Here is a 15470-nt window from a genome sequence, read left to right on the forward strand (position 1 = left end):
TTAACAGTCAACCATGGGGATTGGGAGATGCTGGATAACTGTAGTTTCTGACTGCTTGAGAGTTTCACTTAAAAATATGCCTGACCAACACTAACTTTATTATTTGGTTGGACTCCCAGGTTGGGGAAAGGGAATTATTCCCATCTTCCCTTTTTAAAACTAAAAACAAGGTACATCTCTGTGGGGAGAAAAAAAGTGTAACCCAGGAAAACTGTACTTTTTTTTCAGATTTTTTTGCTGGCTGTCTGAAAGTGCTTGTTGCTAGAGTTACAGTTAACTGACAGTTTACTGTATATGCTGCCATTATCAAGACTAAAAATATTTACTGTAATGACAGTGAACAAACGCACTCTGAAAACAAATGTACAAATCTGAACAGTTATCTAAAACATTGTAAAGTTTAGATGCTTAGCAGTTTCAGGTTTTACACATGTATAGAAGAGGAAGTGCACACAACAGAGCAAACACTTCAGTCCCAGCAACCAGATCAGAGGACTAGTCGAATATGCAAAAGCAACTCGAAGGCAAAAAATGGCTCCCAAGCCAAGAATAAACATAAGGCATTTTTCATCTGTGTCCACAATTTTAAGGGCAATGTGTGAAATTAGCTATGTAGACAGCATCACCACACTCAACCAGAATATAGAGCAAACCTGCTGGTAGATAAATTCATCTCCTATTTCACCTCTGGTTACCCCCCCCCCAAAGAAATAACACATACTATGGCTCTACCAGTCATCACCCAAGAACAGTTCACCACTGCACTCTCTAAAGCTAAACAAACACTGCTTTGACGAGTCCCAACAATATCCCAGGATGCTTTTTGGGCTCTCTAACAATAGCCTCCAGACTGACCGTCACTGAAGGGGGGGGGGGGGACACCAACAGTCATCCCTCTACATAAAGGGGACAAGCAACAGAAAAGAATTAGACCCATAACTTTAATCCTTTATGCAAGGCCATGGAAAGAATAATTATGGTCCTGATAAAAGGCATAGTAAACCCCCAAACAAGGTACCCAACCCAGTTCAGCTTAGTCAAGGGCAGGTTATGCCTGCTCAATCTGATGGACTTGTTTGAGAAAGTCACTACAGACATGGATGAAAGTAACAGTGCATACTGCCTACCTTGACCAGGCTAAGGCATGTCACAATTCCCCCACTCAAGTTTAATAGATAAACTCACAAAACTGGTCTTAAATCCTTACGTTACCAGATGAATATCCAAATAGCTTACAGACAGGATATGTTAAGAGTGGATGAATCCAGATTCAGCAAAAGGCCAGTCACTAGTGTTGTCCCACAGGGCTCAGTGCTAGGACCCATCTTGTTCAGAATATACTTCTCAGAAGCCAAAGCTAACATAGGCGGCCTTTGGCTAATTAAATTTGATGACTGCAAGTAGAGGGCAATCTCTGAATCCCCCAAAGATAAAAAACACACAATGGAAAGTGGAGAAAAGCCAAACTTGTAAAACACTATGTTCCCCATTGTACAGAGCCCAATTAAGGCAGTCCCACAAGCGTTGATGCAAATAGTAACTATGGTGTCAAGCAGACTCTTCAGTCCAAAAAGCAACAAGCACCAAGTTTATTACGGTGCTTGTTACTCATTACGGTGCTTGTTACTCATTACAGTGCTTGTTACTTTGGACTGAAGAGTCTGCTTGACACTATTTACTATTTGCATCAGTGCTTGTGGGACTGCCTTAATCCCCCAAAGATGCAGATACATTCAGCAGGGTCCAACTCGAGATAAAATGGATTTGCTAGTCATGACCTAAAACTAAATGCAGATGTACATCATGACCTAAAACTAAATGCAGATTTACATCATAACCTAAAACTAAATGCAGATGTACACCCTTCGGGAACCCCAATATCCCTGCAAATTACAGCACTAAAAAAAAAAGTGAAAGATCTAGGTACACAGACATAGTAGCGTGAACTTTGAATGCCACATGTCCACTGTGGTGAGAAGCCCTGCATGGCACAGCTTACAAAGTAAATGACATCAAGATTCAAGAAGTTAACCACACTGTACTCAACCATCAGACTAATACAATGCACCTTTTTGCATGTACTTGGCCAAGCACTTGCAACAGCTGGAGTGGTCTCAAAGTTGCTTACAAAAATTAATTCACAGGACATAAAATGTGGACAGACTAAAATCCCTCCCCATTTACTATTGTCTCCTACCGACTGTTAAGGGGTGATGTATACAGTACCTGCAAGGTACTCAAATCCAAACCTAATGGAACAGTTATACATTCACAAGACAAACACCCAGTCTGTATAATACTCAAAAGTAATAAAAACAAACCTAAGCCATACTGTAGACCCTAGGGATCAAAAAGAAAAACTTTTAAAATTCAGGTAATGGCCAAGCTTTATAAGTGCTCTAAAACAGTTTCTAGAAATCTCCTATGAAGATGCATAACGCTAGCCTAATTACCACAAGGGTCTTTTTAACCCTAACCCATGGATCCCAAATCTGACAAGTTCCGATTCCCTTGACAAGTGTAAACATGGGATCATTTACAGGTTACCCATCTGTATTAGAGACTTGGGTGCCAAACCAGGGATGAACTTCCAGTTTCCCCATCCAATTGTCCAAGTTGCACTTGAATTGGGTTAGGGAGGCACTTGAATTGGGTTAGGGAGGAACTCTGCTTCACATGGATGGGGAGCCTGTTGACAGGGTAAGCTTCTGGGATCTCTCTCTCAAGTCCTACTTATATTACAGACAAGGTTTTAAGTCGTCACAAGCAATTCTGGTACTGTTTGCTTTGTGGATATGCAGGAGGTCCGACAGATCTCCCCTCAAAAGCCTGTAGGAGACAGAATAGAGGAATAGGGCCTTGAGATGGTCTGCATAGGACACATTACTTATGCCCTGTATTCTTTTAGAGAGGAATTATTCCAGTTGTTAGATATGCCTGGTCAGGTACACACCAAACTGCACACTATACTCAAGGATAGGTCTGATGAATGCTGACTACAGTGGAACAATGACTTTCTTGAACCTGGATGTCATACCTTTGTTTATAGGTTGGGCAACACAGGCAGATTTCCTCACCACTGTAGACACTTGGTGATCAGAGGCTAGATTATTGTGCGTGTGCCCCCAACTCCCTGTCTACTGGGTCAAGAGTGTGTTGTCAATGACTGTTACCAGGGATGGAGGACTTCCCAAAAAATACTACTGTGCATTTCGTCTTAGTACATGACTCTTGACACCAGTTGTTCGTCCATCAGCCCCTCCTGAAGAACATTTGTGCCAGTGGGAGATTAAATGACTACTCCCAATTTGCACTCATCTACAAGTTTAGTCAGCCAGAGATCAGGGGCATTGGCCTTGACTTATGAGAAGTAAGTGACAAAAAGGAGAGGTCCAAGGACTGATCCCTGAGGGACTCCAACTTATAAAACCGGACTCTTTTGCAGAGGTGGACTCCACAATTCTAACTTCCTGGGCCCTGTTTCAGACAGTTGGCCATCCACCGGGTTTGTACCTACCCTCGAGTTTGTCAACAATGCCCAAGTGGGATATTGTGTCAAATGCCTTAGCCAAGTCAAGGTAGAAAGTGTGAATGATTTTGCCCTCATCCATTGTTTTGGTGACCTTCTCAAAGAAGTCCACCAGTTTGAGTAGGCATGATTGCCCTGGTCGTAACTAAACTTGGTTGGGTCCAGTGTCTGGAGATTTACTGTATCTCTATTAATCTATGACAATTCTTTCCCATACAAGACTAGACTAATGAGACTTACAGATCTGTAGTTTTTCCATGGGTCTATAAGATGGCCCACCTTTGTGCAAAGGCATGACTGTTGCCCCTCTCCATTCATGAGGCAGAAAACCTGTTTGGAGGCTACAGTTAAATAATTCCAGGGGCCCCGATAGGTCATGTTTCATGCTATTTAGAAAACATCCTGGGATACTGTCTGGGCCCATTAATGTAGTGCCTTTGGTCTTAGAGCATTAAGGACCTGTTCCCCAATGATAGTAGGGAGAGTTAAATTTAGCATTTCCTGAAGGAAGGGTGTGTGAGGGGGGGGGGGGGGTGAGTGAGTTGGAGCTAAATATCAGCCAAGAGGTTTGCTACATCTCCTGGCTCAGTATAGGTGGCTCCATTTACTATTAACTCTGCACACAATTGTGCATTGCCTTTGAAACTGCCAACCTAGCTAAAGAATGCTTTGTGGATGTGCTTGGCCTGGGAGGCCAAACTTACCTCAAATTTGGTTTTGGAAGACCATTTGTCCTCGGAGTGGTTTGTTTAGTTTGATGAGAAACTGTAGAATCAGCCAAAACCTTAAGAATCTGTGTGCCCTTGTAAGAATTTAAGCTTACACGGCTTCAAATTTCATAACTATATCATTCTGAACATGGTGCTGTTATCCTGAACAAAAATGTAATAGCCATCTCCTTGAATGTAAGTTAACACTGTGGCAAAAAGGACCACTCTTTGAATAGCATGTCTGACAAGACACCTGCTACTTAGACTTGACTACTCAATACCCTTATTTGATCAATGTTAGAGTGTAATGCTTCATTTTGTGCATATACCAAGCACTGAATATAATATACTAAAATACAGAAAAAGAATTTACAAAGATCCCGAAGGCCATTTCATGAACGTAATTACTTGCAAGCCATTTATACAATCAGCCTCTTCGCGCCAAATGAAGTGAACCAGCTATTTTACCAAACAGTAATATCCTTTTGGGGGAAATTTTAATGAAAATAGCAAGCACACCAATACTGTAAAAGATATAAACCACTAGGCTCTCTAACATTTAAGGTCTTCAATTGCGAGGTTCCAAAAACCAAAACTGAACTGAAGTTATACCCTTAAAAACATGAAATTTAAGTGTTTACTATTTATCTTAACAGAAGGTATAGAAATCATTAGTGTACTACTCATTCACGTTGGAATAAAATATATTACAAAGGGGAAAAAAAACACTAAACTTGCAACAGAATTTATAATCAAATAAATCCCTGGTTTGTTTTCTACAAAGTGGCACCAAAATGCCTAGCTCTCTGCGTTCAGTGTTGAATTGTAAATGCAATCACATAATAGGGTGGAAAAGAGAACCAGTAAAAGGCATACCACCAAACAAACCATTTCCCAGACCCATAAATAAATACATTTACAATATTTTTAAAAAGCTTATTTGTGATGCACCTAGAAAAGTAATCCCTACAGTGCAAAATTCTCTTTACCTTGGCTAGATAGTGGTTGACTAAAGGATAATGACAAAGGATAACACACAGTGAATATGCACTTAAAAATACAACCCATCAACAGCAGCAATTTGGATAGCTACATGAAACAAGAAACACTAAGCAGCACACATCAGTTAAATAAACCTCATCAACGGCACATTTACCAAAAACCGTCATGTGTGCACTAAACTATTGAGCCACTAAACTTATCAAGAAAACAATGACAGGTGTACAACACAAAACTCAACATTACTTACTCTATAAGAAACACGCCAGGGGTCTATTTTCTGCTGGCTAATGAACCACCACCTCACAATGCAGATCCACTGCAATAATACTGAATCTGCTTCGGAGCCGTAAATAAACAAACAAAACATTCTCTTTATTTAGAATATCATGGATACAAACGTTACAGGAACCAAAATGTCACAAATGTCAGGCCTCATCTAAAAAAGGCACTACAAACCAAATAATCTGAAACTTAACCAGTCTCACTGAGTCGTCTGCTAAGCGTTCCAATATATACATTTCAATTATCTAAACCTTTAAAAAGACGCAGGTTTCCTTGTCTCCACCTTCATAAACATAACATGCTCAACAACTGGGATTTAAGTAAGCTATATCAAACCGGATTACTAAGCGAACTGTCGCAAAAAGATCCGTATTAGCCGTCAGCAGCCATACCCAATATTATAAGTACCTACAATCCAAGAGTCACGAAAACAAACATTTACTATCTGACAGCGTGATTTCTGATTTGTTTAGTTAAAAACAAGAAAAACAACCATGTGTGCATTTACTTCACCGTTAAGAAAAAAAAATTAAGGTCTTACTTCAGACACTTCATCCTCGTCGCTGCCAGAGCCCGGCGTACCGGAGGACAACACTGCAGCCGCGGCCAATTTAAAATCCAATCGCTCTGCGCCTGATCCAGCATCTCCGAATAGCCGAACCTTCTTTCCTCCAAGTCCAACTCCCGGCCCGGCACCAACTCCAAGCCCCACCGCCGGGGGGGAGCGCGGAGTCACCGAATCAATCTCGTCCTCAAAGCCGTCCGTCAACATTGCTATCCCGGTTACTGCATTCTGCATAATTCCGCTATTATGACAGGCAGTCTGCTGTTTTCTTTTCGTTCTATGAAATATTTACAGTTTACTTAAAATAATCCACAGACTGTTTTAACGCGAATACAGAGTGAAACCCCTTCCCTAGCCATTAACTTCTTACACCTTAACTTGCTAATGTTACTAGACATGCCTCTTTTTGACCATTTCGAGAACTAATTGGTTGAAATAATGACGACAAAAATTACAATAAGGTGTACCAACTATCAATCAAGCGATCGTCACGCGCCGCTCCTGAAAGTTCGACTGAGTTTACACGCATTCCTTGCACCGCCCCTCTTCCTGAACTATCTCAATGTTCAATTGGTCCAGTGAAACGTCAGTTATCCAGCCTTTCTGTAGCTGAAGTCTACATATGTAAGTACTGAAGGAGATTGGCTGGTGTAATATGTACTGCTGTTTGGAGTGGCCAAAAGTGTAAGTCACTCCTAAGACGGCTTGCGTAATAGCTGGTTCCGTCCGGTGACAGCCACCTAGTCTGTCTGGCAGTGGAGGTTGGTTAGATTTGTTTTATTTTTTTGTCTCGAAAGTAAAAGTGTTCACGTTTTTAAGGTGTTTAATATGTATTGGGTAAGTATGTTAAAAATGATAATGTGATACTTGGACACCTGTTTTTAATGCCAATTTTCTGACATGGTTTCTGTGTCCTCTATTTCAGGCATTCCCTAATTTGAACATATATGGCTGTCGAGGCAGTGTCGAATGCGATTGGATGAACTCCCTGCCCATCACTGACCCCTTGCAACTATTCCTTTTAAGAGATGTGTGGAAGAGCGAGTTTACAAGATCAGCTGAGCTATTCTAACTGTTTCATGTTTCTCTGTTTACTACTGTTGCTTAGGCCGTGTAGGCCAAGCATACTCTGCTCTAACAGTAGTGGGCGTCAGCTTTGGTTTCTTGTAATCGTTCCGTGATAAAAATAAACTGCAGACGAGTATCGGCGTAGGTTACATGTTAGTTTGTGTTGTACGGCGAACGGGGCTTGTGTCCCAGACATCAAGGTTTGTCGCTTAAAAGTTGTGGGGCTCGGTAAACTAATTTCCTTTAAGTTTTAAAACAGAATGGCTTTTCAAGCACGTCACGACATACTTGCTAACACATCAAAGTTGTGATGGGGATGATAACACGGTTACGCTGTTAAGAGTGGACTTGTCTGTATTGTTGGCGCTGATGACGTCAAGGCACTGGCCGGTCGTGACACGTGATTAATATGGAAAAATGTACTTAATACAGGAAAGACTTTTTTTTTTTCTGTAGCTACGATATTAGTTCTGCAGTTTGTTGTACAAATCTGTGTGCTCGCACTCCCCCAGGCGATGGCTTAAGTCCGTTCGGGAGTAGCCACACCCGGCCATTGCGTCATGTCACTCAGTTCTTTGTCGCACAGACAAAACTAACGGGACGGGAGGCACCACATCGGGATGATGTATAAAAATAAAGCGAAGAAGGTAACGGAGCGGGTAGTTTCCCTTTTCTAAATCAGGTTTGGTACTAATTCATTAATTTGATTACCCCTCCCCTCGCGCAGGAATGGGCGTGGCCTACATGATTGACATGCTGAGTGACAAGCCATGCAGATTATACAGTGACATGGTGACTGTCAATGTGATATTCACTTTCTCGCCGTTTTTGATATAGGCTTCAATCTTTTTATATTATCTTAGATTTGCTACAGCCTTTAGTATACAATCTGTAAAACTGAGATTAAACTTGTCCTCATTTTCTACATTTATAAGTGCACTGTCGAAAGCCTCGCATGTCTTGGATGTGACTTGCTTTATTTTATTTTACATTTGTTGACCGGGCTAGTCTAGCTGATACATGTCCACTTTCAGTAGAGGCACGGGGAGAAAAGCTCCAGGTATTAATACATAGTTTAATAAAAAGGTAATCCTGAAAGTAATTGCAGCTAAAATAGTAAGAAGGAAGTAAAGTAAAAAAAAATATTTTTTAATTTTTTTTTTTTTTTTTTTTTTTTTTTTTTTTTTTGAGGAAATTGGGAGATTAATAACACAATAGTCTCTCACATAAGTGAGATACAAGATCCTACATATGTCATGGGCAAAGCTTAGTACTTTTTATAAAGTAACAATTAGAAACCATAATGAATAGACTGAGGATAAAGTAAGAAAGGAAAAGGAAATCTAGGAAAGGTATCTGAGTTAGTATAGGATGGATTTAATTATCTTCTTGGGGCTAAATAATAGTTATTTATGAGCGGCAGAATTCTCCACCTATGCAAGAGTGGAGAAACACTCAGAGATAGCTAGTCAGCGGGTCAGTTCACTATCTTAATGTATAGTTGAGGGGCTAGGAGACCTCAACTGGGTTATGATGGGAGAGAGGGGAGGTTAGGGAGACAAGAAAAGGAAGAGCAAGGCTAGTCTGGGTTAGTGCAGGGGCATATCCATTTTTTATTGAGATACTGTTTGAGATTCTTCTTGAAAATAGGAAGAGAAGTCAGAGATGAGATATCTGGGGGTAATTTGTTCCATAGATTTCCAACTGAGTTGGAGAACAAGCCATCTCCTGCAGCGTTATTAGTTGTAGTCCTGTTGATCAAAAGTTTTAGAGGAGCGTAGATGTTGCAGGTTATAATTTTGTCACTTTACTTACCCTGCAATGCACAGTGTGTGGTTAAGAAGTGGGTCAGAAGGGCAGTATGTACGCAATATCCAGAAGTTCCCGTTTTTCAATACCCCTAACCTGTGCATTCCCACCTTTCTTTGGTATAATGTTTGCAGTAATTGCTTTTGCAGGGGGGCAAGTCCCCCCTACACCCCTCCTTTCTTTAAACATTTTTTTTCTGGAGGTAAAGCAACAAAAAATATTCTGAGGACAAGTAAATGCAATAAAAAATACTTCCCAGAAAGGCTGCAGCCCACACATTTACAGAATAGAAATTTTAAGTCTGTGTAATAGATTTTATACGTGCAGCATTTTGTTTGTAGGTAAAAATCTGTTTGCATTGGTATGCCATTTGTAAGTACAAGTTCTGCCAAATTTAGTCTAACGTAATCTATCGAAGCTTTTGATCAGTGGAAATTGGAAATTCTGGTGCCAGCAAATAAGGGGGGAGGCTTTGTATTGAAATAATTACAAAGTGTAGCATACTTATTTCTGTGAGGATGGTTTTCCCAAGTTTATTCAAAGCAGTTTTCAAAATACATGCGCAGAGTGCTAGGCGGGTTTTGGGCAGTCTTTCCTACTGCGCATCTGGTGGGGTAATGTTCGAATACAAAACCTCTTGTTGGTGACCTGATCAACCAGTAATCATTTGCAGCTTAGTGAAAAAAACATCCAGAGTATTTAATGTTGGGCAATATGAGGTCAAATCCAGTAATTTTTTGCAAAATTCTGGACATCGGAGGTAGCTGTGTTGAAGCAGTGCTGCATGGTTTGTCATGTGACACAGTGCAGCAATTAAAATCGCTACTCTGTAATTGGTTTCTGGGTTTGAGGCGTATCAGATTCTTTGAATGTAGGGTCTACATATGTATGCAAAGCTGCCTCCCCCCTTTTTTCCTATTCCTTTGCAAATGGCTGGACCCTTTAAATTTCCACCTAGATTTGACTGCATTGGGTGGCTGTGGTCTGTATAATTTGATTCCCCTTCCACACAAGTGTGGCCAGGCAGTAGCCATATGGGGGGGGGGGGGGAGACGGTCCTCCCACCATATTTATTGAATTAGGGGTGTATTTGCTACTTTTTCTATAATCTTGTTGCCTGCTTTAGACTCTTGCTGGAATAAATTGTAGCTAATCTTAGTATTATAAAGCGGGTATTGAAAAATAAATGTCTTCAGCTGAAAGAATAGAAGCATTGGGGTTTGATGTGTAGACAGTTTTTGTAATTTGATATTGACCTGTGTAAGCATAGCTCGCCTTAGGCATGGGCCAACTAGGCGGTCGCCTAGGGTGTTGCTCTAGCAGGGGCATTTTTTCAGTTAATGTAGGTAGACCAGGATGGGGGCACTTAGTGGTGTGGTGGGGGGGCGCCATGGAGCCCTTTTGCCTAGGGCACCAGTTGACCTAAGGCCACTCCTGTGTGTAAGGAGTTTCTGGAGCAATTACTGTGGCACAAGTTTCACCAACCTGTTTTTGGCTTTATACATTTGATTGCTATTTTAGGAAAAAGCCTGCTTTCGCTTTTAGGAATAAATTTAAAGGCAACTTGACTACCATCTAACATAGTTATATCCTGTAATATTTTATTTTGCTTGTCCAATTCTGCACAAGTTAGGTAACCAACCAGTGCTGCTGGGGCTCTATCATTTTAATATATTGCTGTTTTCTATCTGATGCAGTGCTGAGCTTTGTGACTTCATTTTAGTGCATCTGTAGTTGTGGGGTGAGTGGTGCGGTAAGTAGCATTGTTGCCTTGTAGCAGGTGCCCTGTTTGTTTTTGGGCTGGGGTGCCTTCTGTGGTGTTTGTATTTTCTCTCTGTTTACATAGATTTTTTTACAAGTTGTTTGGTGTTCTCTCCATTCCAAAGACGTCCAGTAGGTGGACTGGTAGTCCGGATTTGTGTTTAGGTGTGTGTTCTGGAAGTAAGTGTATGTAAATTCTTTTCCATTCCCTACTTGCATGGTAAACTCCATGTCAGCTTTTCATGAGGTTATGGGAGTCTGACATAATTTAATAGCATTAAATGAATGTAATATTAGTGTGTACTTGTATATATGTTAAAAGGGATTATTTTCAAGTTTCATTTTTGCTCAGCTTGTCTTTGCTGCATAGGATGGTAAGTCTTCTTTTTTTTTTTTTTTTTTAGTCCTGCAGTCAGTTGTTAAAATCGTTTTTTTTTTTCATGTGCCTCAATTTGTATTTTTCCCAGTTTTATATTAACGTGTTTTTTTTCCTTTGTAGTGGTTAATAGTCTTTTTTGCTTTTCTCTTTTTAATGTACAGTTGCATAAAATTTCATGGAGTCATGAGGATATGTTCCACCCCCTTTCATTAATTGGTACCACTGCTGCCTGCCCCCATGAGTGAGGGGAATGTCTGCATACTAATATTTTAACATGATTTGAATGTGGGTAGGTTTTACTTGATCCTGTTTACAGAAATTCTGCACGTGTATTCGGTGGGTGATCCCTCTGCTCATCAGTTTGTTTTGAGATTATAGATGGAGCTTAGATGACTTGAATAACTGTAAAGCAGCTTCGGCAGAGTGGCAGCATCATTTAGAGAAGGTCACACTTACTTATTCACAATTTGTTTACTGCAAAGTCCGACTGGGTTAAAGACCCACTTTACAACAGAGGCCTGGGGAGAAAAGCACCAAAAATACCGCAAAACAAATTAATGTAAAATACAAACCTGTATCAAATCTTGCATGCACGCATACCAGTAAGAAAAGTGCAATCAAGTACTTTTTCTCTTCTTTTGCTCAGACTGCCTTTTCCCACCTAAAAAGCAAATTTCTAACTGATCTGTGCTTCAAAAAGTTTCTTGCATTTGCCTTCTGCTTTTTACAGTTTTTGCACTTGTTTTATATCAAGTTAAGTCATTTTTGTATTGTATAACTGTTGTAGGCTATGCACTAAAGTGTGCTAGCCTGTTTATATCATTTACAGTGTTTTCTGTGTTTCTGCGGTTTCCTGAAAAAAAAACAAAAAATATTCTTTTACCGCCTTTGCTGAACTAGATTAGTCCAGATTTCAGGTTTTGCTGAATTCCGGACTGTGATAGTTTCCTGTGTTGCCCATATCCTTACTTGGATAGGAGGAAGCTTTTCTGCTCACCAGTGAGAGTGGGGAGCTTTGAGCAGCCTATCTGTCCCTGGAGGAGTGGTCTCAGCCCTGAAACTTGTAGCTTATTGGCCACTCTGGGTCAATTCCTATCTTTCAGTTTCTCTGCTTTAGAACCCACATTTGTGCGGTTTTGCACTATTTTGCGCATAGCGCAGCGCCACTTAAACTGGTTTAAACTATTCCCGGTTCCACAAAGTCTGCTCTTCACTTTTTCCCTTGGAACTGTTCTAAATCTGAGAGTAAGCACTCTATTTTCATTCTAAAGTTCTGCAGTTGCTCGTATAAGTAATCTTATAAGTAAGCACTAATAAACTAAAGCACTACACCCTCTTATACTCCCTTTAAGTACTTGGCTCCCTATTGGTCCTTTTTTGATCAGTCAAAATGTAGTTCCTGATACTATTCTGGCATGTCCAAAAGTCAGTTTCGGGTTTACTCTCCAGTCCAGCTGGTGAATCTGGGAATCTTGAGGCAATGTTACGACTGCCTTAAGTACACAGACCACCCTGTCCTCCTCCCAACAAGCTCAAATATATGTGAGAGATGCAACTATATAGCCAAACTGGAGGCTGAGCTCTCTCAACCCAATATTGGCGCAGTCAGTCAGGAGGAGAAGGTAACCACACACACCACAAATCCAGTCTCACGTAGACCTAACACAACAGAGAACCAAACACATAAACACACAAAAACATACTCGTAGGCTCTAAATAAAAATCTGCCCAAGCAGCAGAGACCTCCAAAGCAGACATCCAAGCAACTGCTACCCCACAACAATACCCACGTATCACATAGTTCACAAATTCAGTGTGCCACACAGTCACAGCCTTTAAGGCTAAACAACACACCTAATACACTTGTAATAGGTGACTCTATTGTCAGCCACACTGACATCCCACTCACCAGGCTAAACAAGAAGGTCACTGTAAGCTGCCTGTCGGATGCCAGGATCCGCCACATAACACAAGCACTCAGGTCACTCCAAAGCAAGTACAAATATGACTCTGTCATGGACAATGACTGAGACGTACCTCCCTGGACTACATGAAAAGAGACATAGAGGAGCTCTCTGATCATGTAGCCCAGGCCGGTATGACCCTGACCTTCAGTAGAATCTTACCCTCACCAAGAAAGATGCCACAGTGTAAAGACAAAATGATCAATTTTAACAATTGGCTAAAGTATTGGTGTCATTCAAAGGGGATCCAGTGTCTGTCAGCCTGGGATGACATGCTCGACAAGCCACGTTGCTTCGCTAGGGATGGCTTGCACCTGTCACCCCTGGGCTTTCGAATACTAGCTAAGGCTCTTGCCACCTCCATAGTGCCTTTTTTAGGCAAGGCTCAAAAGACAAACCCACCTCCATAGACAACTCAAAGAAAAAGAAACTAAGGGTAATGCTGCTCAACGCTAGAAGTCTAAACCTCAAGATGCACGCACTTGAGGCTCTCCTCAGTATGGAGAATATCGTTATCTATGCAGTAACAGAAACCTGGTTCAAGGCTCCCGCGAACACCCCAGCACTACCAGGTTATACTTCATACCATGCTTTTCAGCCCCAAAACTCAGACCGAACCACAAAAGGAGGGGGAGTATCCATATTCATCAAAGATACTTACACCTCCAGGTTAGTGGCACTGCATGAAGCATCGGAGACAATCCATGTTCAACTAACAGTGGGCAAAACTGCCTTTCAGTTTGTAGCCTGCTACAGACCACCCTCCCAAACTCAGGAACCCCACTCGGCTTTCCTGAGAACACTGGAGAATATGAAGGTCTCTCCAAACACCATTATATTGGGTGACTTCAACTATCCAAACATAGACTTGGGAGCACTACTCAAGCCCCAACACCTTTTCCCAACGGTTTCTAGAATATATAAACTCAAATGGTATGGAACAACTGGTCACCACTCCCACAAGAGGGGAAATCGTATTGGACTTGATCATCACCAACATGGGGACTCTGTTCCATACCAGAGGTATACCCCTCATTGGTAAGATCTGACCATAAATTAATCTCACTGGACATCCATATCTCGTCCCCACCCCCAGCCAAGGAAACTACGGTGAAGAACTTCTCAAAACCGAGGTGGAATCCTTCACAGCCCCCAGGGCAGTGGGAAATACGGTCCAAACTGCAGAATCCTTTACAAACTCTTTCTATGAACACCTACAGGAATGCATGGATCTTGCTATCCCAAATAAAACCAAGACCCATTCCTCCAAAGGCAGGAGACCTGTCTGGTGGACCCCAGCCATAAGTAAGCTATACAACAGGAGGAAGCTACTACATGATAGAGCAAAATCCCAAAAAGGCAAGGCATCTCTGATCAGTACTAGCAAGAAACTACAATACCTCATAAAATCATCTAAGGCCAGCTTCGAAAGAAAAATTGCACAAGATGCTAAAGATAATCACAAGGCCTTCTTTAGTTATGTCAGGAACTTGGGTGGCAACTCCCAGATATGCTCTAAGTTGGTTCAAAATGACAAAAAATACACTGAACCCACAGACATTGCCAACATCCTGGCAGACAGGTTCAGTGCAAACCCCCCCCCCCAAAACAGCAAATGTCTATCCCAACAGAGTGTAGCCTCCCTGACATCACAGATGCACAGGTGAGAGCTGCCCTCTCCAAAGCAAGAAACACAGCATCAATGGGACTGGATGGTGTCCTGGGCTGCGTCTTTAACTCCAAGAAGAACTGAACCCTCACATAAAGTCACTGTTCAATCTCAGCCTTACTACAGGATATGTACCAAAGGATTGATGTACAAAAACGGTGGTCCCACTCCACAAAGGTGGTGCCACAACGGACCCTGGAAACTATCGCCCTATAAGCCTGACTAGCCTGGTCTGCAAAGCTATGGAGCGTATCATCATGAAACTCATAAACAAAGACATTGGGAACCTCCAAACACTGGATCCTACCCAATTCTGCTTTAAGGGCAGATCTTGCCTCTTGAACCTGGTCGACTTCTTTGAAGCAGATGAAGGGAAGGTAGTCCACAAAGCCTACCTGGATTTCGCAAAAGCCTTCAACACCATATCCCACTCAGGCATCATAAATAAGCTCACCAGCTTAAATATCAACCTCTATGTCACAAGATGGGTTGCAAACCGGCACAGGGATAGAACCCACATGATCAGAATTGCAGGTTCCATGTCAGACTCTAAACCAGTTGCAAGTACCGTCCCACAAGGCTCAGTCCTGGGACCTCTCTTGTTCGGTATATATTTCTCTGAGGTACAAGCTAACATGGGAGGACTATGGCTGACCAAGTTTGCAGATGGCTGCAAACTGGGTGCCATAATCGACTCGTCGACTGACACAAGCATCCTCCAGAATGGTCTCA

The 15470-nt window shown here is 41.6% G+C and overlaps 1 protein-coding gene and 1 long non-coding RNA gene across 2 annotated transcripts in view; one reads left to right on the top strand and one right to left on the bottom strand.

The window, feature by feature from the left end:
- LOC122799695 (ankyrin repeat and KH domain-containing protein 1-like) overlaps window positions 1-6502 on the bottom strand; it is a gene marked incomplete in the record, with an annotated part of 3928199 nt that extends 3921697 nt beyond the window's left edge. The window contains 1 exon segment of the mRNA XM_044068930.1: window positions 6065-6502. Within this exon segment, the coding sequence (XP_043924865.1) occupies window positions 6065-6322 (258 nt within the window).
- A 276-nt stretch (window positions 6503-6778) lies between these two features.
- Window positions 6779-7305, top strand: LOC122799696. Its single transcript, XR_006364494.1, has 2 exons — window positions 6779-6925; window positions 7014-7305. It is a non-coding gene; the product is annotated as an uncharacterized LOC122799696 (long non-coding RNA).
- Window positions 7306-15470: the final 8165 nt, after the last annotated feature.

The sequence above is a fragment of the Protopterus annectens genome, chromosome 4.part0 (genome assembly GCF_019279795.1).
Source record: "Protopterus annectens isolate FY-2018-M chromosome 4.part0, PAN1.0, whole genome shotgun sequence".
NCBI lineage: Eukaryota > Metazoa > Chordata > Ceratodontiformes > Protopteridae > Protopterus > Protopterus annectens.